At 51.7% G+C, this 26,738-nt stretch overlaps 2 protein-coding genes across 3 annotated transcripts; both read right to left on the reverse strand.

The window, feature by feature from the left end:
- Positions 1-867: 867 nt before the first annotated feature.
- Optc (opticin) lies at positions 868-9,869 on the reverse strand. 2 transcript variants are annotated; one of them, XM_070041463.1, is made up of 7 exons: positions 9,832-9,869; positions 8,632-8,868; positions 7,676-7,811; positions 5,523-5,681; positions 4,559-4,761; positions 1,982-2,077; positions 868-1,497 (listed from the first exon to the last, which is right to left on the reverse strand). In XM_070041463.1, the coding sequence occupies exons 2-7, from the start codon at positions 8,860-8,862 to the stop codon at positions 1,327-1,329; spliced, it is 996 nt and encodes a 331-aa protein (XP_069897564.1). In that variant the 5' UTR covers positions 8,863-8,868; positions 9,832-9,869; the 3' UTR covers positions 868-1,326. The 2 variants fall into 2 exon arrangements, with proteins under 2 accessions (XP_069897564.1, XP_069897565.1); XM_070041464.1 differs by lacking the exon at positions 5,523-5,681.
- A 2,369-nt stretch (positions 9,870-12,238) lies between these two features.
- On the reverse strand, positions 12,239-25,017 carry Prelp (proline and arginine rich end leucine rich repeat protein). The gene is made up of 3 exons (XM_070041776.1): positions 24,865-25,017; positions 17,290-18,257; positions 12,239-14,963 (listed from the first exon to the last, which is right to left on the reverse strand). The coding sequence occupies exons 2-3, from the start codon at positions 18,248-18,250 to the stop codon at positions 14,788-14,790; spliced, it is 1,137 nt and encodes a 378-aa protein (XP_069897877.1). The 5' UTR covers positions 18,251-18,257; positions 24,865-25,017; the 3' UTR covers positions 12,239-14,787.
- Positions 25,018-26,738: the final 1,721 nt, after the last annotated feature.

The raw sequence follows: 26,738 nt of genomic DNA on the forward strand, positions 1-26,738 counted from the left end.
TCCAAAGACTGCAGGTGGGTAAAGGCAATATTTATTTATTTATCTTTGCACAAGGCTGCCCTCTGCTGGCTGAACATGTAAGAAAGAATGGAAAGAAAACCCAGGGAACCAGAATCAGGGACTATGATAGACCGGTGCAAGAACCAGGAAAGAGTTCAGCCCTACTCAGAAGGAGACTAGGTAAGGATTCAGAACTATTCTTCCTCCTTCTGCATGGCTCCCTGAAAATGAATGGGAGGTCCAGGCCAAGGAAAAGCAAAGAATTTGTTAACACCCTATTGAAACTCTACTTTCCTTCAGGAGGTATCTAAGGCGTGAAGGAGGGCTAGTTTATATAGCTAGCTTTTCTCCCCATTGGCATGCTGGCAAGATTTTAACAACCAACTCTCCAGAAAAGCTAATTTATAGAATTTGTGGATTCCCATGGTATAAATCTCCCACCAGGGCCAATTTCAAACTACCAATGGAATGCCACAGAAGGAGGGGGTGAGAAGAGGTACCTAGTAGCACATGCCACTTGGATATAATACCTTCAAAAACCCGGTCACCAGTGTGGGCCTGTAACACCAGATTCTCAGGAGGCTGAGATACGAGGATTGTATTTTTAAGCCAGCCTAGGCAGGAAAATCCTTGAGACTCTTATTTCCAGTTAATCACCAAAAGCCAGAAGTGGAGCTATGGCTCAAGTGGTAGCATTCCAGCCTTGAGCAGAAACACTAAGGGACAGCTAGCTCCCAGACCCTGAGTTCAAGCCCCCGTACTGGTACCAAACAAAATGGAAGAACCTGATTAATAACAAAATACAGTAAAATGATTAAGAACTGATGCATTTGGAGTGTTTATTACATTTGTTTTCAACACAATACATTTAATTACGAGGATATATCCTTTGATTTTTTTTTCATAATGGCTATATTTAACAATAGACAATTCCAGAAAATGTGATGATCAGCTCTTGCCAGTGCCAGGGCTGATTCCCTCCTTTCCCCTGCCCCTCCAGCTCTGCTTCTTCCCCTGCCTCCTTGTCCTTCCTCTCTCCCTTCCCCCTCCTCATGCTCAGCTTTCCTGGCATTCTGTGCCCTTAGGAGAGATGGGAATGTGGGAAAGATCTCTGCTGCTACTTCTGTTCTCAGAGCCAGGAGCCAGAGGTGTTAAGGGAAGAGGAGGAGGAAATGCATCGTGAGTGTGTGTGTGTGTGTGTGTGTGTGTATGACTAGATCACAAGCCTATCTACTAGTGATTGAGCTGAAGACTGCTATTGAGACGCTGGTTCCCTGGGCTCTGCCTGGACAAGAGGGTGGTGGCGGCTAGGTGACGTTAGCCACTCTAGGTGAAGCGGCCAACGGGGAGCCGTGGCAGGCAGAAGTAGGCCTCCGGGAAGAGGCTCAGGTTGATGGGGTTGCGGTCCAGGCGGATGTCCTCCAGAAGCCTGCGGGTGTGTCTGTGCTCCGCAGGATCACAGAAGGCGTCTCTCTGCATGCTCTCTATCTTGTTATTCTGGAAGGAACGTGAGCAGGTGAGGCCCAATGCGAGGTGGGGCAGCACCCACGGCACATAGTCATTGCCACCAGCCCTGCCTTTCCTGGGAAGCTGGAGGAAACAGGGCAGTGCACAGAGCCCCAGACACCCAGGGACCAGAAGACAATGCCACGGAGGATGGGGAACAAAAAGGGAAGAGATTAGGAGGGATGGAGGGAAGAAGGGGAGAGAGGAAGAGACGGAGGCCCGGCTGGGGAGAGAGACACAAAGGAGGAAAGAGGGGAGCACAAGAGAGAACGGGTGGGGGGAGAGGAAGCTGGTGAGTATGCAGAAATACAAGGCAGAGGGAGAAGAAGGGTTTGAAAAACAGAACTGGAGAAAATGGAACTGGAGCCATGGAGAGCCATCTGGACGGGGTCTCAACTCCCATACACCCCAGCTACCAGGAAGGGCTGCCCCTCCCCACCTGCTTTCCTCCCCTGCTCTAGCCTGGGCACCTCACCTGCAGGTGCAGAGAGCGCAGGCTCAGAGGCAGAGGCCCCGGGATGGCATCCAGAAGGTTGTCTGCCAGGTAGAGGAACTGCAGCCGCTCCAGCACCTTTGGAGACAGAGAGAGGGTAGGGGGTGAGTAGATCCTGGAGGACTCTTGCACTGAGGAGGTGCCCATGAGGACAATGCTAAAGGTGGCACCATTTGTTCATTCAGGGTGCTCTACCCTGTGCTGGTGCTATGGAGGATACTGATGTATTTATTTATTGAGACAGAGTCTCACCATACACCTGGCCTGAAATTGTCTATGTAGCCCAGGCTGGCCTTGAACTTGTGATCCTCATACCTCCACCACTTGAGTGCTGAAATTATGGACATGCACCTCAGTGCCTGGCTCAGGATGCTATTATTTAAGGAGCTTACGTACACTGCCTCCAATTAGATGCCAAAGGAAAGTCGCTGCCACTGAGTGCAAACATGTGGGGTAGGTTGGCTGGAGGGGCAAAGGAGAGCATGATAATGGCTGGGGTAGATGGGAGGAACAGGGGACATTGCAGCTCAGCCTCAACTTCTCTGCCATTGGAAATCTTCCAATGCTAAGCTTGAGCATTCACAGAGCTCACCTAGGAGGTATTAGACCAACAGAATGAGGTCCAAATCACGCAGAGACAGACTGAGCAGGCCAGTGTGATAGCACTACTCGAATCTGGTAAAGGTTAAAAAAAAATCAAGCCAGGTGCGGGTGGCTCACACCTGTAATCCTAAGTACTTAGGAGGCTGAGATCTGAGGATCGTAGCTCAAAACCAGCCAGGGCAGGAAAGAGATTCTTATCTCCAACTACCCTCTGGAAGTGGCACTGTGGCTCAAAGTGGTAGAGCACTAGCCTTGAGTGAAAAAGCTCAGGAACAGTGCCTAGGCCCTGACCAACAAAGAAAATAGAGAATGACCATTCATAGAGTGTCTGCTTCTAGGGCATGTCCCAGCACTGTTTAATCTTGCAGCAACTGTGTCAAGTAGGCATTACCGCTCTTGCTTTACAGATGAGGAAACAAGATCAGATCTGTGACTCTGCCTCCAGCCCAGCAGCCTCTGCCTCCAAAGCCCCTGCCTTATCTGGGCTGAGGAAAAACACCCTGAGTCCAGACACATACACACATCCTAATATGGAAAGGGCCAGGGTGTCTCTGGGGCTGAGCCGCTGGGAGATCAGCTATCTGGTAATCCTAGCTCTTCACCTCGAGGTGGGAAGGCTGAGGCCAGAGAGCCTACAGCCAGGCTTGGGCGTCCACCTCCACAGTGCTATGGACACTACACTGGGTTCCCCAACTCAGGACCACTGCACACACACCTGAGAGAGTGGTGGGCACTGGTGGCTCACGCCTGTAATCCTGAGGCTGAGATCTGAGGATTGAGGTCCAAAGTTAGCCTGGGCAGAAAAGTCTGTGAGACTCTCATTTCCACACCCACCTCTTCTGGCTTTTTGCTGGTTAAATTGGAAATAAGAGTCTATTGAGCGTGGTGCCGGACATTGTGGTTCAAAGCCTGTCCGGGCAGGAAAGTCTGTGAGACTTTTATCTCCCATTAACCACCCAGAAAACTAGAAGTGACACTATGGCTCAAGTGGTAGAGCGCTTGCCTTGAGCTGGAGAGCTGAGGGATGGCGCCCAGGCCCAGAGTTCAAGCCCCATGACCAAAAAAACCCTCCCCCCAAAAAAACAAAAAAGAGAAAGAAAGAAAATAAAGAGTCTATTGAATTTGTCTGTCTATTGAATTTGGGCTGTCTTCACACCATGATCCTCAGATCTCAGCCTCCTGAGTAGCTAGGATTATAGGCGTGAGATGACACCCAGCTTGCGACACTGTACTGCGACTGTACTGTGACTGAACCTGGCAGTGACACTAAATGGAGATGCTGAGACTAGAGGGCACAGCTGGCTTGGAAAGGCCGTTCTTAACACTTGGGCGCGCATGCTGGGGTCAGGAGGACTACCCTGTGCTTCTTAGCTTGGTTGAACGGGCAGCCCCATGGGACCATACTTGTGTCATTCAACCTTGCCATCAAAACTGGCCCGTCAACAACCCATCAGACTGAGAGAACTTAATCATAGACAGACAAGGATGAGTCACGCGGGGGTGGATTTCGGAAGGAAAAGAATATGTTGAGGGTGGTCAAAGCTCTGGGTAAGCCAATGTTTTCGGGGAGAATGGGCAGGCGTGCTGAGGACCCTGGTGTGCAGAGAGGTGAATGGAGCCAAGACAAGCCCCAGGTGTCTACAGGGAGAGAGAGAGAGAGGTGGGAGGGAGAGGGGGAGGAGGAGGGGAAGGAAATGGAAGAAAAAGGGGAGGGAAGAGGGAAGGAAGGGGGGAAAGAATTGCTCCCTCACCCCGATTCCCAGAAACGGGCCTGACTGCTTTTCCCCTTTAAGAAGGGTATGGAGACCACATGCTGTAAAACACCAGCATCGTCTAGAAAAGAATGAAAAAATGAGCATTGATTTTTGAGCCCCAGAACATAGGTAGAGCAGGGATACCCAGAGGACCCAGTGTGGGGGAGCAGGTAGTCCATGGTGGATGGAAGGCCCAGCTCACCCCGAATGCCTCAGGCTGTATCCCCGAGCTCCGGAGCCTGTTCCTGCGCGCATCCAGGAGCTCGATGCCCCTGGGCAGCCCAGGCAGGGCTGCCAGCTGGTTCTCGGACAGAATCAGGTCCTGCAGCGCGGGCAGCAGGTGGAGGGCGTCGGCGTCGATGGAGGAGATGAGGTTGCTGGAGAGATCAATCCTTTTCAGTTTCGCTGAGAGACATGGGGGAAGAGCAGAGAGCTGGCATGGACTGGCATGCACTGCTTGCTTGCCCCTGTTGGACCTGCCTGTGTGCCCTGCTCCACTGTCCCAAGATGGGGGGTGGGGTTCTGAGCAGCCCCACCTTAGGTCCAACAAGAAGAAATAGCAGCCTGAACCCAGATTCCTTGAAACAACCCTTGGACTCCTTAGCCCCTTCCCTAGGCATTCTGGCTGGGCAGTGACTTTCCAATTAGAAGAAGCTTCTCCAGGGCAAGAACCAGCAAACCCAGGTGTCTCTGGATCCCCTGGCTTCCCCACCCCATACAGCCCCGGGCATTGAGGCCCAGAAAGGCCATGGGCAACTAGTGGTGGACGATGGAGGAGAACCAGGTCTTGCACTTCAGCAGAGCATGAGGCATGAAGCAGCAATCAAACAGCTCTGTGTGGTGGAGGGCAGATTAAGGATGCTCTCACTTTTGCCCAGTAGCCCAAGAGCTATGGTTTCTGGGACAACCCCAGATGTTGGCTGGATTGTACCCGACTTCCTTAGAATAAACAAGAACCAGCTATGATGGTGGTCAACTCTTCAAGGAGAGAGTTTGGAAAGATCTAGACTTATGCCGCTCTGACAGGTAGAGAGCCGCCACGCTAATAGCTGAATCCCCATGCAGGTGGCCGGTCTGACCACTGTTTGTGTGGTCAGGGGCAAAGGAGAGGAGCCAGCGCACCCTCCCCCCCCCACCTCTACCCCTTTGCTCAGGGCAATACGCACTCAGCCCTTTGAAGTCTCCAGCCCTGACGCGTGTGATGCGGTTGAAGCGAGCGTACAAGTAGACAGTGGTCCGGGGAAGAGGAGGGAGGTCCTCCAGATCAGCATCGTCACAGTACACGGAGGACCCGAGGCACACACAGACCAGACAGGTGGGCAGGCCTGGCCCAGGTGGAAGACAGAATAAAGGGAGACCCCCCTGGTCAGAGTCCCATCAGCCTCTGTGGCCTGTGGACTTCTCCTCCTCAGGGAAGGTCTGAACCAGGGCTGTCTATGCCTCCTGTGTGTGTGTGTGTGTGTGTGTGTGTGTGTGTGTGTGTGTGTGTGTGTGTGCGCGCGCGCGCTCGCGCGTGCGCGCCTACACTGGGGCCTGAACTCAGGGCTTGAAATGCTGTCCTTTAGCTTTTTTGATCAAGGCTGATGCTCTTCCATTTAAGCCACACCTCCATTTCCAGCTTTTTGGTGGTTAACTAGAGGTAAGAGTCTCACAGACTTTGCTGCTGCCAGGATGGCTTTGAACCATGATCCTTAGATCTCAGCCTCCTGAGTAGCTAAGATTACCAGTGTGAGCCACTGGCACCCGATTATCTGGGCCTCTGGATGGCTTATGGGTTGCTGCCCAGAATGGGCTGGCATGACACACCCAGCAGGGCCACTGCACATACATCGGCCTTGGAGAATTGGGTTCCCAAGTGATCGCTCAGTACAAGCCCCTCTGTGCTTCCATCAGACTCCTATCCTTTGTAGGTTTTCCCGGGTCTGCGTGGCTGTTTCTAGGGCCTCTTTTCAGTCTGTTCCCCAGGGCTCCTGCCTGGTTCCCAGCCAGGGGGATGCAGATGAAATAAAAGCCAGAATTTAGTGGAATAGCCAGTTCACCCCTTTGGCCAGCTGCCGTCGGAGAGAGGAGTTGGACATGTTTTGTGCTGCTCCAAGGGATATTACAGAGCTGGGGGGTGGGCGGGGAGGTCCGAGGCGGAAGGGGGCGGTGCCTGCCCAGCACTCACTTCCCTCCACTGGCATCCATATTGAGATTTCCCCCCTGGGAAATAGCCCTCTCCTATTCCCAGTCCAAGGCCAGACCATCCAGCTCATGCTGGCCACAAGAAGTCAAGAGGAAGGACTGGAAAGGGCAGCTCTGTGACAGAGCCCTTGCTTAGCCAGACTTGGTGGTGCATGCCTGTAATCACAGCACTTGAGGAGGCTGCAGCAGGAGGAGTGGGAGTTCAAGGCCAGCCTGGACTACAGATTGAAATGCTGTCTAAAAAATAAAACCTAAGAAGTGGAGAGGACTCCACCAGCTCATGCAACCGAAGCGGGCACGGAGTTTCTATCCCAGCCGTCCCAAAGCACAGGGATTACTGGAGACCAGTATCAGCACCACTCAGGAGGTACTCGGTCAGCGGGGATGGCAGGAGTAGGTCTTGGGGGCCCTCAAGCCTTTCTTACTCTGAGGTCTTGGAAGACAAGTTCAGAGGAGCCCTTCATAATCGCTTTAGGTCTGATGGCTCTGAAAGGCCCTTGGTCCCCTGACGGATGAGCTGGCTGATGTTCCCGTGCCCCAGGCCCACTCCGGCGAACATCCCAGAGGAATACAGGAGTGCTGAGTGCCAGCAAGCCCGGGGTAAGCTGCATCTCTCCTCTGCCCCAGTTTCTAATGCAAGCATCCCAGGGCCCCGGCAGGCACGAGAGAAGGTAAGAGCGCCGGGAAGGAGTCGATTTGAAGCTGAAGGTGGTGAGATCGCTCCATGTTCCCTCATGCCAAGTGACAGCCACAAAGTTATTTATTCTTCTCTACAGGCTTTTAATTGTCTCTAATCTAATTACCACTCCACCTGCTCCTGGGGTGATGTTCTTAATTAAGGCAGGGTGGCTTTGCTAGGACCCACGGGAGTTCTGGCATTGCTTTGATTCCTATACAATTTGTGCAATCAATCACAAAAGTATTAGGGACAGCCAGCCTTGAACTTTGCTCCCCCCCCCCCCGCCACTCATTTTTACTGTGGCAGTCTCCCTTCCTGGCACAGCTGAGAAGGGCCGGCATGGATCCAAGGCTCCATAGCTCTTACCATGCTCCACTGTATCACTGCCTCCGGTGCTGGTCATGGCTGCTTGGCCTGAGGCCTGTGGCTATGGGGCCCCGTTGACTTTACACTTACCAACGCTGGTCAGGGAGTGCCGCAGGCCTGGCTCGGTGGGCCTGGTCACGGGGAGGCTTGGCGAGGGTGTCCTTGGAGACATAGAGCTCTGTGGGGGGCTGGTCCTGGCTAGAGGAGCCACACTGCTCCGTTCAACCTGCAGGCACATAGCAGAGTCGGGGGCCTGGTCCCCAGAAGGACATGACTTCAGCCACTGGGAATCTTAGAGATTAGTTTGAACATGCAGAGAATAGAGAAGGAGCAGGGTGGCAGGAAATGTTTAAGAGCAGCCAGTGGAGCATCTTTACTGCACATATGAGGAAACTGAGGCCCAGAGAAGAGAGAGAGGAGGATCAGGCAGTCAGCTGGGGTCAAGGCAGAGGTGGAACCTGGACCTCCAGATTTCCCAGGCCCACAGGTAGCTGGAGACTTCTAGGCTAGTGGACCCTACCAGGCCCACTATGAAGCCAGAAGTGCTGGGAAAACTTCAGACTGCGCAAAAGTCTGAGAAAAGTCAGAGACATGTCCTTTTAGAGAACCCAAGGGCCCTGCTCACCCCACCCCAGTGAGACCCAGGGCATGTGGGAGGGGATGTGGGACTCCTAAGGAAGGGGTCCCACCAAATTTCCCCCCTCCTACCCTCCCTCCCTTCCTCCTCCCTACCCCCTCCCTCCCTCCTTCCCTTCCTCCCTTTCTTTCTCTGCCTTCCTTCCTTCCTTCCTTCCTTCCTTCTTGCTGGCACTGGGGTTTGAACTCAAGGCCTTCCTGTTGCTCTGTAAGCACTCTGCCACTTGAGCTGCACTCAGCCCGTTCCTTCTTCAGTTATTTTTCAGACGAGGTCTTGCATTCAACCCTGCATAGCTGGAATTATTGAGTAGGACCACCATGCCCGCCATATTTGTTGAGAAAGGATCTTGATAACTTCTTGTCTGACCCTGTTTCTTGCAGGGAATGCACTGGGTTGCAGTATTCCTCACCTCAGGGAGCTGCCCCCCGTAGTCTGTGAGCTCCTCGTAGCTGCTGAGGTCAATGATCTCATGGTAGTCATCCAGGCTCAGGACATCAGTCCCCACATGAGGAAGTGTGTACGTCTCGCTTTCTCTAGGGCTCTGCTCTTCCCTCCTCTTCCTCTCCTTCTTCAAGAGAGAAGCTGGCCCTGCTTCCTGGAGCAGCAGGGCCAGCAGAATCAGCAAAGCCCAGAACTTCATGGGATCCTGGCGGTGAGAACCCGGGTGTGGGGGCGGGGCAGAAGGAGAGCAGCTGAAGCTTCCTGAGAACGACCCACACGCGTGTCCCCCCTCCCCCCTCCCATGCTTGCGCACACTCTGAGTTCATCACATATGTCCACTTGGCATCGTTATCCTGTGCTGAAGCTCCAGGCTGGGCTGCGGCTAGGGCCATCTCCAGCCGTGTCCCTGTGTTGTTGGTACTGCCTCACACAGGCACCTGAAACACACCTAGCATAGGCTAGATCACTGGTCACAGACAAGCTCGGCAAATGCACACTGTGCATTTAAGCAAACTTCCTGTCATCAACAGCCACATACCCAGAGCACGGCTGTTCCTCAGTAAACTAGACTTAGAGAAAACCCACCATCAAGGAGGCTCAGGGGGGCTTTCCTCACCCATTTGCTCAACAGACACTGTAGGGAGGTCTATTACGTTCCAGGCATAGGATTTGCCTCAAAAGGTACAAGAAAGAATAAGTCACAACCCTTCTCAGCAACACCCAGCCTGCTGGGAGAGACAGCTCACCATCTGACATGCAGTGGTTTAAAAGAAAAAAAAGGGGAAAAAGGTACTTCCTGAGCTAGACTGGGAGATCAGCTTCTTAGACACAGACGATGAGAGACTGGAGTTTTTTGCGCTTGGGTGTGAGTGTGAAGGAATGCTAGGGGAGGAGTGTTGAGGTGCTCCTGGGTATGTGTGTACCCCACCATAGCCCTCCCCAAAGCCAGATCACTCCCTTTGTGGCTTCATCTGGGCCAAGGTGCCAGCTCCAAACTCAACTACATAGCCTTCAAAACAGTTCCCAAGGCAGGAGTCACTGCCCATCCCCCAAGCCTCCTGCAACATCCCTGGACGGGGTCTGAGGCCTTCCCTGTCCTCCCTCCTGCCCCTCCCTGGCCCCTCACGTGCATACCCACGAGCCTGAGGCCTCCAACCTTGAGCCTTACCCTTCTGGATGCTTTGGGCTCCTGAATGGAGTTAGCTTCCAGAGAGACTGGGACTCTGAGGGAAAGACTGCCAGCGCTGGGGGCAGAGGAGGCGTGTCCACCAGCTGGGGGTGGGGCCTGCGCAGAGCCGTCCACTTAGACTTCTCATTCCTCCTGATGTCCTCAGGGGGTCCCCAATCCTAATCCTTTGTGCCTGAACAGGAATTCTTTCTCTCCCTCTACCTGCTCTGCCACCAGCATATTCTCTCTCTCTCTCTCTCTCTCTCTCTCTCTCTCTCTCTCTCTCTCTCTCTCTCTCCTCTCCCCCCCCCTTCTCTGATGAGGCTAGGTTGCCTTTCTGGTCTTTTTCTTCTGGGCCAGGAGTAATGGGATGGCTTCACAGATGGAATCCAAAGAGGAAAAGGTGCTGACAGGAGGCAAGCCAGCCAAGCCATCACCACAGCCCCCAAGGAGCCACATTGAACAATATCACCAGGAGGGGCTGAAGGCCTGAGGGGTGTAAAGTGCTCAGGGGGGTCGGAAGATCTGAGGGAATCTTCAGGTTCACGGGTGCTGGTCCTGAGCCGGGTGCAGGAAGCTCTCTAAAGATCCCCTCCAGATCAGTCGTCAGAACTCCTTGCTGGACAGAGGAGAAAATGAAGCCCAGAGAGAGCAGGAGACTAGCCCAAGGCCACACAGAGCCAAATCGAACCCTTCAAATCCCAGAGCTTCGGGCCAGAGCTTGCCCTGGCTCCTGTGGCTTTCCTTTTGTCAACCTGGTCCCAGGGAGCCCCGAGACCCAGTGTCTCTGGACCCTCGGAACATTGACTCTGGCATGCCTGCCATTCCTACTGTGCCACCACAGTCCTCCCAGCCCTGCAGAGGGCCCCTCCCTCCACCAGGGGGACCCCTGCCTGGAACCACCTGATGCAGGCCTGCACCCTAGACTTTGTCCCAACTTCTAGTCTCACCGTCGCTAGCTCGCTGATTTCCACACATGAACCTCAGGGCGGGCGCTCGGACATGTCATGCTGCTGTTCCCCTGCTGGCTGGGGGGAGGGGGCAGGTGGGAGGCGGCCTAATCCCAGAGTCTCATTAGCAGAGGCACAGGCATGGTGATGGAAAGGAGGTGGCAGGTGCCGTACCCAGAAGTCTGGCCAGCCAATCCTACTGCTGCCCCTGAGGTGGGCAGGGGGAGAGGCCAGACGGAAGTGTGGGAGCCTTCCTGCATTTTGCATGACAGGGGTGTATTCCCTGCTGAGCTGAGGGCTCGTAGCCAGGTCACTCTGGATGGGAACTGGAAACTTGGCTTTTCCTCAAACATCTATCCCTTACCTTCCTTTCCTTGTGCTGTTTCCCCTTCTACATGTGTGATTTTCTTTTCTTTTTCCCACCTGGAAAAAAATGTGCTTCATCCCTAAGAGCCTGCTCAGATGTCAGGTGCCTTTGGAGTTCTCCCCAGCTGCGGTGGAGGTCTCTTCCTCCACGCTGTTACAGCTTAGATTACCAACACTAAAGGCAGAAATGTCAGTTCACCACAGATTCCTCTTCTGGGGATGTCCTCGGGCGCAGGGTGAATAGTGCTCATTTATGAGTTCTTAGCTGGGAGCCTGCACCCCCTCGATGCCCACTGAACCACGGCTGAATTGAACTGGTGTTGAGCGGGTGTTGATCAGGCCGTGTGGGCTCAGGGGACAGACAGCCTGGCAGGCATCATCCTATAAGTCATGGCCTAGGCTTGCAAGGCCATGGATTCCCCTTGGGAGCCACGTTCCCTGCAAAGACACATCCCCAGGGGCCTGGGACACATGCCCCTTGGGTGTGGACACTCTCCTTGTTCTACTGAGCACTGGGAGAGTCTCCATCATTTGCTCCCCGTAGGGTGAAAGAACCTGGGCTTTGGGGCCACAAATGTAGCTGTTCGGTTTCCAAACTGACTTCCTGCACTAACTTTTCATGAGGGTTATGTATTTTGGGGGAAATTCGGAAAAGGCACTGGGTTAGGTTTCCTAGGAATTTTCTCCCTTCCTTCCTTCCTTCCTTCCTTCCTTCCTTCCTTCCTTCCTTCCTTCCTTCCTTCCTTCCTTCCTTCCTTCTTCCCTCCCCCCCTCCTTCCTTCCCTCCCTCCCTCCCTCCCTGTCCTGCCTCTCGTGCTATCCTGGGACTTGAATGCGGGGTCTCATGTTCTAGGCTTAGTTTTTTTTTCACTCAAGGCTGGCATTCAACCACTTGAGCTATACCTCCACTTCTGGCTTTTTGGTGGTTAACAGGAGATATGAGTCTTACAGATTTGTCTTCCCCAGTGAGTTTTGAATCATGGCCCTCAGATCTCAGCCTTCTGAATAGCTAGGATTGCAAGTGTGAGTCCCCAGCATCTGGCTTTTAAGGTATTCTTTTTGACCAGGTCACACTGCCAAACTCAAGCAGGGTGTTTTTCATTTGATTTTATTTCCTCTTCTATGAAGCGTGTTGAAATGTGAAAGTTGTTTCACAAAGTTAACATGGTCTTCCAGAGAGAACAGATATATGTACAGATACGTGTACATACACGCACTTCCTACACATCTGCACACACGGAGGCCCATAGCACTGAGTGAGTGAACTTGTGGAAAGCGCGGGGCGGGGGGGGGGAGGGCAGAACTTTCTAAACCCAGGAAAGCACACTGCGTGTGCATGGGGTGAGGTGGGGGAGTGGGGACTACAAGTCTAGCTTAACGCTATGCTTCCGGTAGCAGAGGCCCGAGGATGAGCCTATAGAATGATGGGATGGTGTAGCTACTAAAAACTGAACAATTTAGGTTTGCAAGACCAGGATCTCCAGAGGAGCAGTGTTCCCCCTTGTCCCGAGCCTCACCAAAGGGGCTGAGGGGGAAGGAGGGAATAGGGTGCAGAGGGGCTTATCCAGGCCATAGCACCAGGTTGCTTACAGCCATGTAGGTGAATGGACTTTAAGCGGGAGCCTTGGAGAAACCAGCTGCAACTAGGGAGAGAGGGGAAGTGGTGTGGAGCCGGGAGAGGCTGTGAGGAAGGGGGTCCTGCATAGACGAGCCTGTGTGTAAAGGGAATTTGTGTCTGTCACTGCTGTTAGCTTTTCATTTTTTACTTTTTAGCTTTTTATTTTAATTTTTAGTTCTTTCGCTTTTTCACTCAAAGCTGGTGCTTACCCTCTTGAGCCATGCTGCTGCTTCCCTCTTTTTGCTGCTTCCCTGGAGATAAGAATCTCATGGATTTTCCTGCTTAGACTGGCTTTGAATCTCTATCCTCAGATCTCAGTCCTCTGAGTAGCTAGATTACAGGCATGAGCCACTGGCTCCTGGCTAACTCAATTTCTTGTAAAACACTCAGCTTACCTTTTTAGGGTGCATATTATGTCTTGCTTCTAGATCCTTAAATTCTTCACCAAAATCCATACTCTGGGGACAGTAGGGGGTCAGCATCCTCTAGAGAAAGTTAAGGGGGATGCTGAAGGCAAGCAGACCTGCCAAGCGACTACTACCTGGACCAGGTAAGGAGGATGGGGACGTCTCTGGGTTAGGAACAGAGAATAAATTATTGCAAGGGAAGTGTAGTAGTAGTTATGATGCATCCTGCATTAGGATTCGCTTTACAGTGTGGGACCGCTTGGGAGGGGGGTGGGGCTTGCCTGGGTTTCCATATGTGGTAAGTAAGAGCAGAAGAGACCTGGCAAGGTCACTGGGCTCCCAAAAGTTTCCCAGTGGTGGTCCCTCACCATGGGAATGAGCCCCACTAGAGGAGGGGGGCCCCAAGCATGCCACCCCTGGCTCTCCCAAGCTGGAACCTGCCAGCTCTGTGACCTTGGAATACCAGAAGCCAGGAAGAGGAGAGAAGACTGGAGCCAGCTGCCACCGTCAGCTGCCACCAGGTGTCACTCATGGGTCTGTCTCCGAGATGGAGGCAGAGTTCCAATGCCGCAGAGGCTCCTGGGAGATTTCCAGGTGCCCCGCCCCTTCTTCCCAGTGTCTCAAAACCCTCCACTCCCTCAGGGGTGGAAATGACTGGGCCTTCTGCCCTAATAGAGAACAGATGGGGCAAGGGGAGGGGAGAGTGGCTCCTCTTGACCTTCCCCTGTGAACTCTGTTCCCCAGGGCCTCGGGCTACTTATTGGGGTTGGACAGGAGTGGCCACAGGATTCATTGACACCCCCTTGGGGCTCATCCTGGGGCTCTGACCCCCAGCCCTCTCCTTCTAGCTGAAGTCTAGATCCTCCAGCAGCTCTCCTCGGTGGCTCCTCCGAGGCCCAACTAGGAGGGTGTGTGCTCTATTCATCCTGGAGGCAGAGGAGGGGCTTCTAACTCATTTCTGGGCACAGATGGCCAGTGGCTAGCGCTTGCCGGCACCCTGGCCTTCTGCCCTGCCTCAGTCATTCCCTTATTTCCTGCCCAGAGAACCTGGGCGGGCAGAGAGCAGTGCTGGTAGCCAGGGAAGAGGGTAGTAGAGCAGCAGTTTTGAAGAAGGGATCTTTGGTTGGGTTTCTCAGCCCTTTTTTTTTTTTTTTTTTTTTTTTTTTTTGAGGCAGAGTTGCCCAAGATAGCAGAATCTCCAGTGGGACTTTCCAAAGCTCACCTCCAGGCTGCCAGAACCATCTTTGCTTCTCACTTGGCCCAACCAAGATCAGATGTCAGTCTGTGGTCCAGCCTTACTCAGGAGTGATGGATGGAAGAGGGGAGGGGAAGGGACATGGAGTCTGGTTTCTGGAGTGAAAGGAGACCACAAAACACCAGTGGTTTGGGTGTGCAGGGTTCGGGGAGGATTTTGAATTGGGTGGAGCCAAATGAAGCCTTGAGAAGTCTTGCCCCAGAGCTGCAGCAGAGCACATGACATTTCCAATCCTCAGAAATAGGAGAGAAAAGAAGCAAAGCTGGGGGCAAGAGGAGGAGGCAGAGGAAAATGGTGGGCACTGTGCCTGGGCCACCAGCCTTCAAGCGTGGTCAGAGGAGGTCCAGCCCACGGCAAGGCCTAGATGACCACGGATTGCAGGAGGCGGAAACACATCATGAGGTCCAGCGGGATGGGGGGCTTCAGGAAGTTCCCATCCAGCCGCAGGTAGCGCAGGTGGGGCACGTTCTCCAGATCCGAGGAGAAGTCATGGAAGGCCACAAGGTTGTTGGGGCAAATCTGTGTCCCGTTGATTTCTGTGGAGAAAGACAGGAAGAAGTCAGTAGTAGAATGGGAGGCCCTGATGAAGAACAGGAGTCAGGGGTAATGGGGACACGAGGAGTGAGGTCTCTAGAGCTCTCCTCTCCAGACTGGCTGGCTTTGGGAATGTGTGACCCTATACAGGTCTCCCTAATCTCCAGGTACAATGCACTCATTTGGAACATGACTTCCATTGGGAATAATCAATATGATTGATTTGATCAAATGATCAGAATGATCTAGAGAATCAGATGTTAAGAGATCTAAGCTACAGCATCCTGGGGTTAAATCTGGAAGGCCCTTCCTGGTCCTCATGATCAGGCTGACACTCTAGGAAGATAACTCTAGCTAGAAGTGGAGAAGCCACAGAGGGAGGTGAGAGGGGAGGCCAGTGGGTGGATGGGGGCAGTTCCTGGAGACGTGCCTGTTGATTGGATCTAAGGCATGAGGCTGGACGGAAGAGGATTATGTTTATGGGGGTGGTGAGATTGGAGGAGGGAAGTGGCTGGAAGATAATGAGCCTATGGATTCTGAAGTGTCCTTGACCCGAGGTTCCATTTTCTCCATTATTAGTTTTCAGGTGGTATGAGAGGGCTTCATTCTCCTTAAGCTTCAGCTTGATTATCATCTATGGGAGATGGGTAGGGAAGAAGTCATATTTGTTATCGACTTCTTCCTCCTCTTCTCCTGATTTTCCTGTACCGTGGGGTAGAAGAGCCCTGGCACAATCAGATTTTTCTCCCTTGGGCTTTGTGGCTTTGGGCTTTACCACCCTGACACTTGTTCTATGAAATGTTGAGCATGTGGTCAGCCCAGGACATTAGTGAGAGAAGGCATTTTTCAAACTCTACAGGGCAGTATAGGTGACAGCACTGAGATCATTGCTAGAACTGTAACTGTCACACTGGCCTGGTCTGCGTCTCACTTATCCATCCTGCCCGTTAGTATCACAGGATGGGGCTGGGGTAGTCACGTGGAGTAGGGCATGACTAAGCCTCAGAAAGCTGAGCTATCCTCCTCAGTCTGGCAGGGGCCTGTCAGCCAGCTATTAATGCAAATATCCTTTCTGTCTGTGTTCAGCCTACACAGCTTCCTAGGGGCAGTGTGCTCCATTTTATTGTGGAATTTAATCTACCTGCAGGGTAAAATTAGTTTTTCCATTTCCCTGAATTATTCTAGGGTTCTTCTGTCCTCCTTGGCCTTTTCCCCTCAACATACCTTGTATGATTGTAGTTCAGGACTGAATTAAACTCTTTTGTTTCCAAAACTTTCTGCTAGTATTCCACTCAGAGATGACTTTGGGGCTTGGGTGTTTTGTGTTTGTTTTATTGCATAGTCTTACTATGTAATCTAGGCTATGCAATCTTGAACCTGAGATTCTTCTGTCTGAGCCTTTAAAGCAGCTAGGATTGCAGGTATGTACCACCATGCCTGGCTACCTTTTTTTTTTTTTTTTAAAGCAAACAAAACAAGTTTAACTGAAAGTGAGAAGAGAGTAGTGAAAGACTTTTTCAAGACAGAGGCCCCATAGAGGAGTACCCTGGCTGACATTTTTGACTGAAGCAAAAATCAAGACTCCCAGCCTCCCGTTCTGGTCTGTAACTGATTCCACATGCCCAGTAACTTGTTGATGTTGCTTAGGCAAATTCTCCCTTAACTACAGTATCTTGTGCAACTGAACGCTGCAACCTTCTAGATAGATTGAGGAAGCACCTGCACACAGACATTGTTTCCAGCTGCTTTACTTTTCCAGTTTCCTCAGTTTTGGGGAGGAAACTCCCTTCCTGCCTGCAGCAGACAGGCCCAGACAGGCCAGGGCAAACATTTGGATATCTCTGTCCCACTTGTAAGAGAATGTGCAGGAGTATTTCTTATATCTGTCCTATCTATACATCTGGAGGCCAAAGAAGCTGGTGTTGATAGGCTGGGATGAAGGAAGAAAAGCCACTGCCCTCCAAGCATGGTATTCTGCACATTTCATTCATGTTAAATGATCCTAGCAACCTTGTCTTAAAAGATATTATTACTATTTTCAGTTTACCTATGAGAAGACTTCCCAGAGGAGTGACCTTTCCAAGGTCACTGTCCATTTGGTAAGGTGAAGATCTGAGGCAAAGTGGATTTGGGGGTGTGTAGGATGCTGGAGCTGGAAGCAAAGTGCTGTGCATGCTAGGCAGGGCTCTATCACCCAGATACACCCCCCAGTTCAGTCAGCTGCTATAGCCCACACGGGGAGGCTCCTGAGAAAGGGTGGTGACATTGAGGTCCCACCCACCCCGGTTGTGACCACGCCCCCTTGGCTGTGGCCCCGCCCCCACTCACTCTCGATGCTGTTGTTGTTGAGGTACAGGTGCTCTAGCTTGTTGTTGATGGCAGGCACATTGCTGATCTTGTTGTGGGACAGGTGAAGCACCAGCAGGTTGGAGATGTTGAAGGAGTTTTTGGGGAGCCCCCTGTCTGACAGCTTGTTGTAGTTCATCCGGATGAAAGCAAGGTTGGGGAAGCCCTTGAAGTATCCATTAGGGATGGTCTCGATCTTGTTGCTGTCCAGATAGAGCTGGTGAATGGCCGAGGGGACCTTGGGTGGCATCTTTCTCAGGATGTTATGGGCCAGGTTGAGCTGCATGAGGTTCTTGAGGCCCTGGAAGGTGTCTGACTTGAAGACGCCATCACTCAGCTTGTTGTGCTGTAGATCGAGGAGCAGCAGGTTTTCCAGCTTGCTGAAGACACCGGGTGGGATCCTGGAGATGTGGTTCTGACTCAGCCTCAGCTGCTCCAGGTTCCGGGGCAGGGCCGAGGGCACCTCTTCCAGCTGGTTCTTCTCCATGTAGAGGAACACCAGGCCAGGGAGCTTCTCCAGCACCCTCTGGTCCACCTTGCGGATTCGGTTATTGTCCAGGTTGATCCACCTCAGGCCTGTGGCGTTCCTGAAGGACTCCACGGGGAGCTCAGAGATGAAGTTGTTCTGGAGATAGAGGTAATGGATGCGGGGTGGGATGACGGGGACCTTGCGCAGGTTACGGCTATCGCAGTAAAGGGCCGATGGGAAGTCAGGGGGGCAGTAGCATTCCCGAGGACAGTCAGGGAAGACAGACGGAGGCCCAGGAGGCAGTGGGGGAGGCAGGTCTGTAGGCTCTGCTGGCTCATCGGGCTGAGGAAAGCTGGGTGTGGGCCTGGGCCTGGGCTTGCGCCTGCTCCCGGGTTTTTGTCTCGTTAGCTGACCTTGGACCACTGAGGCCAAGATGAGGAGCAGTGGGAGGAGCCAGTAGAGGGATGACCTCATGATCCACCTAGAGGGAGGAAACCCAGGAGGTTACCAGCCTGCTGAGCTTCAGGAATCAATGTTAGGTTTCTGTGGCTAGGTCAAGCTCTATGGAAGAGGGGCAGAGTCCGGGGTCTGCAGAGCAGGGACAGAGTAGCAAGGGCCGGATGCCCAGCCATGCCACGTGTTCGGCCTCTCTGGGGGAAGACCAGTGTCCTAGAAACACCAGGCTGGGAGTCAGGGTCCCAAGGCTTGTTGGATAAAGCCCTTCATCTCTAAGGCCCCAAGTCTCTGCTTTGTGACTCAAGAAAACAAACCATCCCTGCTTTTGTCTAGAGATGCTGGGATATGTGAAGCAGACAGTTCTGGATGGCACACCTAGAAGGGTCCTTGCAATCCCACAATGCAGTGGTCTTCAAACTGTGTCTGTAGGTCTGTGGAGCCTACAGGCTGAGGAGGGGGCTCTGGAACACCCCAAGCTTCCTCCTGGACCACCTTAAGCAGCTTAAAAAATCTGCTATCCACCTATCTACCATCTACCTATCTATCTTGAGATTTAGCCAAGACATTCATTGGAGGTGGGGAGAGAGAAAAAGTGTCATTGCTATAAATGGTTTGAAATCCACCCACCAAGTCTGCACACCCCATTGTTTACAAAAACGGAGACTAGAGGCGGAAGAGGCTGTGAGGCCCAGGAAGCCACTGAACAGCAGACCCGGGACACAGGCCCAGGACTCCTCCCTTTTAGAGGCAAGCTGCCGGGAGAAGGGAAGTGCTCAGAGACCCTGCACCCATCCCTGCTCACCAGCCCGTGCTCCAGGCCTCCCCTCTGCGCTTGGCTCAGAGAGTGCTGGCTTTTGCCAGTACAAGCCATGCCAAGAATTCCTCCCAGATGGGAAAGCTCCTGGGAAAATAAACAGGAAAGGAAGGGAAAGATGGGGTGGGGGGGGACACTTTCCTTTGACCTGGTATTGCTATTGCTGTTCTCCAGATCGTTTGGAATTGGTGGGATGAGGTAGGATATCAAGAAGAACTTCCTGGCAGACTCAGTGCCATTGGACCATGGAGCTGAATGGTCTTTATGGGTTGGCTCTAATGACTTTCATAGATAGAGCCATGTGGTTGGAGTTGAAGTGAAAATGGACAAATATTAATAGACCCGGGCCTGCAGATGGAGAGTATCGACTGTCACAGGCTTCCTTCTCTAATCCAGGCTTAGAAGGGTCTAAGAAGTGCCTGAGGCTGTCCCTTCCCAGAGTTGCCATCCTGTGGCGGCCCCCTCTGAGCCCCCTTCCCACATGGCCTCCCTGGCTCTCCTCGCATCTTCTTTCCCACCTTGGGCTTTGAGACACATTGGAGGAGCACCCTTGGTTCTCTGAGCCAGAGTGGGCTGGAGTATGTCCCTGGTCTACCTCTGGACCTTGCCTCCAATCCAGACTCCTTCCCATTAGGCCCACACCAGCTCAGACTCTTCCCTTGCTTGTCCAGCACCCATCTTTGGCTGGCTTTGATCAAAGGAAGGCACAGAAGCCCCTTATCAGCTTCAGGAGCTGAGCCAGATATGCAGGAGGCACTGAATGTGACAAGACACAAGAAAGAAAGCAGAGCTGAGCCCTGGACAGGGGCAGGAGCTTCATCCTCATGTGCACACGCGTATGTGCACACACCTTTGTCCCTGGCCTGCACACTCTTGCATACAGACACCAACTATCCTCCCCTATGCACATAAAGAAGCTCATATTTGCATATCTGCTCAGTGCAGGGGTGAGAGCCCTGGCGCAATCCACTGGTCTGGGAAAGAAGGAGGAAAGAAGGAGGGAGAAGAAGGGTGTAGAGGAGGGGGAAAGAGGCCATCCAGCTACCTCTGATGATTCGCCACTTCCCTCTGAAGGGATCTCTTCCAATAAAACATTCTCCAAGGGCATTGAGAAAGTCATTTCCCTGGGATTCCTCCTGGCTCTATCTCTATTATAGACTGAGGGACTCAAAGACAAGCTACCTATCATAGAACTTAAATTTGAGCTGTGTTACTCGGTTTCATTCACTTATACTTAAGGAATTACAAATGAACATTTTTATAAAGCTTGTGATCTTGAAAATAGCACAATCAGACACAAATAAAGAGGGAAAGCATTAATAGTCTAAAATGAACATTTTTTTAGAGCCCCAATTTTTGCAACCGTGATTTCTTTTTCTCTTTTCTCTTGTTTTCTAATTGTTCTTGTTTCGCAGAAGCCTGGAAACCACAGGAAATCTCTCCTGCTGTGAGAAACCTTGCCCCCAGTCTGAGATGTTCTTATTTCCTTCCTTTCTTTTGTCACCAAAAGCTCACAGAAGGCAGTGGACGGCAAATTAAGCAAGTAAGCACCCCACAAAGCCTGCTCTGTGAGGCACAGTAGCGTGGATGCTTGTCTGTGCTGGGGTGTCTGCCTCAGTGTTTCAAGGCTGGGCAGCCCTGGTCTCTACCGTCAGAGCCCCTCCCTTTTTCAGGCCTAAGACGTGGGCTTTAGTCCTATCCCTGCCTCCTGTGCCAGACCCTTTGGGCACTTGTACAATCTGCTCATTTGTTCATTTAATATGGTTACATTTTAGTCCTCCCAGAGCCTGCAGGAGGACCCTAAGGAATGATCCCTGGATTAGGTGTTTTGGATCTGTCCGGCTCCACTTCTCTCAGCCCTCAGGGCTGAATTGGAGCTGCACTGTGCACTGAGAGAGCACAAGGAGTGAGTGTTCATTTCTAAGGGCTTTCCCACAGGCCACGCCCCTTCCTACAGAGCATGTCTGTTCCTGGCTAGCGGGAAGTTCTGTCCACACAGCCTTTCTCTGCCAATGCTCTGCGCTGGCCTAGCCTCTACAACCAGATCTCAGAGATAGACTGGCGGCTGATCAACTCCAATGGCTCACGCTCCCTCCCACAAAGCCACAGCAGTGGTTCTATGCTCCTGCCTTCCAGAATATAAACTGTGTCCAACTAGAAACTCCCTTAAGGTGGGTCATAAATGTGTGTATGTGTTTACATTGTCTTATGCCTCTGCAAGCACAACTCACTCCCTGCTCAGCAATCATCTGTTGACTACCTATGACCAAGCACTTCGCAGAGTCCTGTACTGTGTGAAGACCTCAGAGCTTCAGCTTCCAGGAGAGAATGAGCAGTTGCTTGACCCGACCCCATATTCCCTCTCTACATTTTGGAATATTTTTCCTAAGAGAATTGAAAATTCAAATTCCAACTTTGTTGATCTGGGCTCGATTCCTGTGCCTGCCTCTCCTCCCGGTCCCCAGGCTCCTTGCCTGAGGATCAGATGAAATCACACAGCAGAAGGCCGGTTCTAGAGAGGAAAATCTCTGAGAATCACAGGCACTGGCTCAAAGAGGCCTTGATTTTGAAAGTGAATCAGTTCTTTGTCCAATATCCCGTTCATGTAAGGTTGTAACTCAGGGCTGAGGCCATGGACCATTTGGAACATGGGTTTGAAAACAACTAATGAGACAGAGGGAGTTGTGCCTGGTCCAGATGGGCTTGTCTAATGCCTGGCAACAGGTTTAAGGACCCGTAGCTTTGTGGGGAGTTGGGCTGGGTGTGAGTTGGGGTTTGTCTCCCAGCGCTAGGCAGGGTTATTCAGCACTGTGGATGGACAATCTTCTCCTTGTCAGATTTCTCGTCTAGTTGGCCACCCCTAGTCTCAATAACCCGGACAGCCATACTGCCCTGGAGTCAGAGCCAGGTATGCAGGGTGACCTTCACTCTTCCTTCTCTTGTTCCTGATCTAGAGAACTAGAGCTTATCCTGCTCACTTTATCCTTGTGGCTTAGGGGTATATTGGAAGCAGAGAGATCAGAGGTCCCTCTGAACCCAGTGACTCCAGTCTGTCTTGAACCCTTTCAGGACCCGGCTAGGGCTGGTATGGCCCTGGCTGAATCTTTCCTTATCTAGAAAGCAGGGAGAACAGAGCCTTTCTTATCCCTATATTTCTCATACTGTTGTCAGAACCAAGTGTGATAAGCAAATTTAAAATGCGTTGCAGATCAAAAAAATTCTAAAAATAAAGCTAACACGATTATGAAGACACCATCTGCCTTCCCAGTGTCTACCACAAGGCAAAAGTAAACAGAAGGAAGCTTTGATGGCCTTAGGTGACAGGTTTAGAAGAGCAAGTTGTCCATGCTGAGCAATGAAGAAGAAAGACTATGTGCCTATGACAGCCTCTGGTCCCTCAGGTCCTCTCTGCCCCTTCCCATGCCTAACTCCAGAGAAAGCCAGGAAGGATCAGTCTGATTCCTTGTTTTGTTATAGATCTGCATCCCTGCAACTGTGCAGCTGGTGCCCCCGGACAAGGCTTCAGTTTCTTCTTCTATAAAATGGGCATGCAAGTGTGTGTGTGTGTGTGTGTGTGTGTGTATGTTTCTGGGGATTTGCTGAACTCGGCTTTGTGCAGGCTAAGCAAGAACCAGGGCATGAATTCCATCCCTAGCCAACAACTTCTTCATATCTGATTCTTTTCAAAGCTAAATGAGTTAATAGGTGTGCCATTGGTGACCAGTGACTCCTGAGGGACTTTTGGGGCCATTTCAAATTAATGGGGGTCTTTTTTTCTCACTGAGTGGGCAGAGGGGTAGAGGAAAACAGGGATCTTTCTCAATGTGAGTTCTGGCTTTTCCACACAGAGAGACTTCTTTCCTTCTGTGGTTTGAGAGACCACACTTAGGACCCCAAACTTGGGACCCAGAACTAACTAGTGAGAGATCCTAGGTGTGCATCTCCCCCTCTCCCCGCCCCATCCCCAGCGACATGGGGATATCTCCTTCTGTCTCTCTAGTTCCTTGTTTTCTAACCTAGCCCTGAATTTAGTGCAACAGCTGGAGAGATTTACTGGCCAGCCGTGGGACATCTCTCCCTTTCCTTTACTGACTTCAAGACCCACAGCAACCCAGACTTACAACCATTTGTGATTGACTTAAAAAACCACAACTCCTTCTGGCCTTCAGATACTTCACTTAAATACCCACTAAATGGAGCTTCCCCCAGAGAGGTGGATGATGGTGGTGAGGTATTTACTATTCAGCCCATCTTCTGAGAAAGCCCATCAGGACATAGCAGTCAGCTGGGGGAGAAGGATCTAGAATGGACAGGGGTAGGACCCAGCACCAATCCTGGGTGTCTAGGGCAAGCAGCTTAGCAGGGAAGAAGGAACACGAATTCTTTGGAGTTCTCGGGGGAACTTTCTGGAATGTTCCTCTGGGATATGCCTAAGTTGGCTTGCAAGAAGGAAAGGGGTTGACAGATGTTTCCTATTTCCTCTAGTGCTCACCCTGACTCCTCAAAGAAGAGATGACCAGTGTGGGACACTGTGCCTCCCTCCCCTTCTGTTCAGCAGGAACTGGGGGTGTGCTGGGCTTGCACCCTGCAGCAACGTCAGAGGCCCCTAACTCAGGTTGACAGGCCAGTAGAATCCCCCGATGTCCAAAAGCAGCAATAGACCCTGGGCCTCTGGCACTGCTGCATGTGTTAGTAGCACCCCCCCACTCCCTGCCACCCTGTAGGTGATTCTGCAGGTCCTCAGTGCCAGTGCCTGAGAACCCTGTGCCAAGCCCCCCCCCCCCCGTGCCAGCCGAGGTTGCTCCTCTACCACAGGGTTGCTGACCTGAGTGCTTGAGATAATTTCAGAATGACTTCAAAGAGAATTTTTTTTTTCCAAGAGAGAGAAAAGGGGAAGAAAAAGTTGATTTCCCCAGGGCTGGAATTCCAACCTCCAGGATTTGTAAGCTGGGTTGCCTGTGGTTTTTTTTTTTTTTTTAATTTATTTTTCTTTCTTTCTAAAAGTCAAGTGGTTTGGAGCAGGGAGACAGGAATTCAGGCTGCGGAGAAGATAGAGTGCAGGTTGGACAGCCACTTTTTTCTCCCTCCTACTCAATTAAGCATGAAAGAATGAAGAAATGCTTCCAGTGCCTGCTCTTGCTCATCTCCTCTCTCTCAGCCTCCACTCAGAGCACATGATCTTCCTCTGTCTTGTCATCTTAGGGAAAAGACACACTCTGCCTTTGCGCTTGCAACTGGCGAGGCCTGGGAGAGGGTGAGACACCAGATGCGGTGTGTGCGTGTGTCTTTGACAACGTGCGATGGTACATGAGAGGTGCAGAGAAATGGGTTTTAGGGCCTGGTTTCTATGGCAACACCTGAGCTTTCTGCTGAAATTCTGTGTGCGACATAGCTTCTCAGCACTATCCCAAACATCTGTACTAAGGAAGTTTCACTTTAGCAGCAAATCAATATAAGGGTAGAGAGGGGTGCAGAGAGGAGGAGGGAGTAGGCAAGAAATGAGGAAAATTAAAATTGAGCTTTTTGGGAAAGAGAGGTAGAGGAAGGAGGGGAAGGAGAAAGGAGGAAGCAAGGAAGGAAGGAAAGAAAAAAGGGAGGAAGGAAGGGAGGGAGACAGGAAGGGAAAGAAGGGAAGGAAAGGAGGAAGGAAGAAAGGAGATGAAGGAAATAAGGGAAGGGAAGGAAGGAAAGAAGGAAGGAAAAAGAGGCAAGAAGAAGGCAGACTATATCAGTAAGCAAGGTTGGACAGGACTGGAGGAAACCCTGGAGAAAAGGGGTCTTTGCCATCTCCCTGTCCTCTCCCCACGCCTGGGCTTACCTGTGCACACCTGCCCGTCCTTGAGCTCTGGGGCAGTTCTCTTCCTCCCCACCGAGAGTTCTCTTCCTCAGAGCCGAGAGCCAGCTCTGAGTTCTGATCTCCCAGTGGTGCGTGCGTGCTGTTTGCCTGACTTTTCTTCCAGCAGATCCTATTGGGTTGGAGAGGTTAGGTTAGGGGAGGGAGGGGCAGATGGCAAGGGAGGGAGAAGAAGAGAAGGAGGAGGGAGGAGAGGAGAGAGGGAGGGAGCTTGGGAAAGAAGGAATGACAACAATAAAGTCTTTATTTGGCAGCCAAAACTCCAAAGACCTCATCCACACGCCATACCCACGAACGCACTCACTTTTAATAGCGTTTCCTTCTGCTGCTGTTTCTGGAGAGAGACTGTGTGATCCATGTTTGGGACGCAAGCCAAATTAAGGGAAGAACAGGCGTGGAAAGCAGCCACTGTGCGGGCCAGGGTGGGACGCTGGGCCCAGGACTGGTTGAATTCCTCCAAACAAATGTCTTGCTCTGATGCCTGTTACTTGTTACTCATTGGAGTTAAATTCCCAACACAGTGCGGGGTTCGGGTTGTTCCTCTGAGCAGAGGCAAAGTCAGCTCTTCCTGGCTGAGGGAGTGGAGGCTCACTGTGCTGTGAGCTGCCCTGAGAGATAACTGTTTTGGTGGCCAGAAGGCCGCTCTGAAGACTGGGAAGAGAAAAGCGTGGCCTGAGGTCACTCAGCTGAGTTAAAGCAGAATTGAGATGGAATGCACGATCTAAAGTCACTGTCTATAGGTCATGTGGACAATGTCAGGTCTTCTTCCAGCTTCTCTGTATCAGGTGGGATTTGGGACTGTATGGTGCTCACACAAACTGATGGTGAATCCAGATTCCTCAGTGCATGCCAGTTCCCAGAAAACTCATCCGAGTGTCACCATGGCCTTGGTCATGAAGCCATCATGCGCTAGGGGTTAGGCTGCAGCCTAACAAGACTTCCTGACTACTTAGACCCTCAGTGAAATTCTCTGTGATTAGGTTCACAGAGAGTTGCACAACCCAATGATGGGAAGAAGGAAGAGCATAGAAGCTGGGAGCGGGGAGGCGTAGTGGCTCTCTGCCTGTCTCCGCTGCTCATAGCTATGCAATCTTGGTGTGGATCTCACAGAAAAATACAGGACATCACAAATACAATGTCATTACAACCAGACAGCATGATGCCTACACCTGTGATCTGAGCTATGTGGTCAGCCTGAATATAGGAGGATCGCAGTCCAGGCTGACATTGGCAACCCAAGACCCTATTAGAAAAATAACTAAAGCAAAAAGGGCTGGAAGCCTGGCTCAAGTTGTAGAGCAACTGCCCAAGCAAGTTGCTTGTGAAGCCTTGTGTTCAAACCCAAGTACTATCAAAGTAAGAATGAGCCAGGTGTTGATGGCTCATGACTGTAATCCTAGTTAGTCAGGAGGCTGAGATCTGAGGGGATTGTGATTCAAAGCCAATCTAGACCGAGAAATTTGTGGGACTTTTATCTTCAATTAACTAATAAAAAGTTGGAAAGGGCTGGGCATCGGTGGCTCACTCCTATAATCCTCGCTTCTCAGGAGACTGAGCTCTGGATACTGCAGTTCAATGCCAGACCAGGCAGAAAAGTCCCCATGAGACTCATTGCCAATTAACCCCCAGAAAACCAGAAGTGGTGCAGTGGCTCAAAGTGGTAGAGCACTAGCTTTGAGCAAAAGAGTCTAGAGGCCACGCCCAGGCCCTGAGTTCAAGCCCCCACAACTGGCCAAAATAAAGTTAGAAGTGGAGATATGGCTTAAGAAGTAGACCACTGGCTTTGAGTGAAAACAAACAAGCAAGCACATGAGAGCACAAGGCCTTGAGTTCAAGCC

Source organism: Dipodomys merriami, unplaced genomic scaffold (assembly GCF_024711535.1).
Source record: "Dipodomys merriami isolate MVZ:Mamm:240054 unplaced genomic scaffold, mDipMer1.0.p SCAF_31, whole genome shotgun sequence".
Classification (NCBI taxonomy): Eukaryota; Metazoa; Chordata; class Mammalia; order Rodentia; family Heteromyidae; genus Dipodomys; species Dipodomys merriami.

Coding starts and splice junctions, on each gene's coding strand:
- Prelp (XM_070041776.1), bottom strand. CDS start 18,250: ATGAGGTCATCCCTCTACTGGCTCCTCCCACTGCTCCTCATCTTGGCC. Junction 14,964..17,289: donor CAACAACAACAGCATCGAGA/GTGAGTGGGGGC, acceptor CTTTCTCCACAG/AAATCAACGGGACACAGATT.
- Optc (XM_070041463.1), bottom strand. CDS start 8,862: ATGAAGTTCTGGGCTTTGCTGATTCTGCTGGCCCTGCTGCTCCAGGAA. Junction 4,762..5,522: donor TGGAGACTTCAAAGGGCTGA/GTGCGTATTGCC, acceptor CATGTCTCTCAG/CGAAACTGAAAAGGATTGAT. Junction 1,498..1,981: donor TGCGCTCTCTGCACCTGCAG/GTGAGGTGCCCA, acceptor CGTTCCTTCCAG/AATAACAAGATAGAGAGCAT.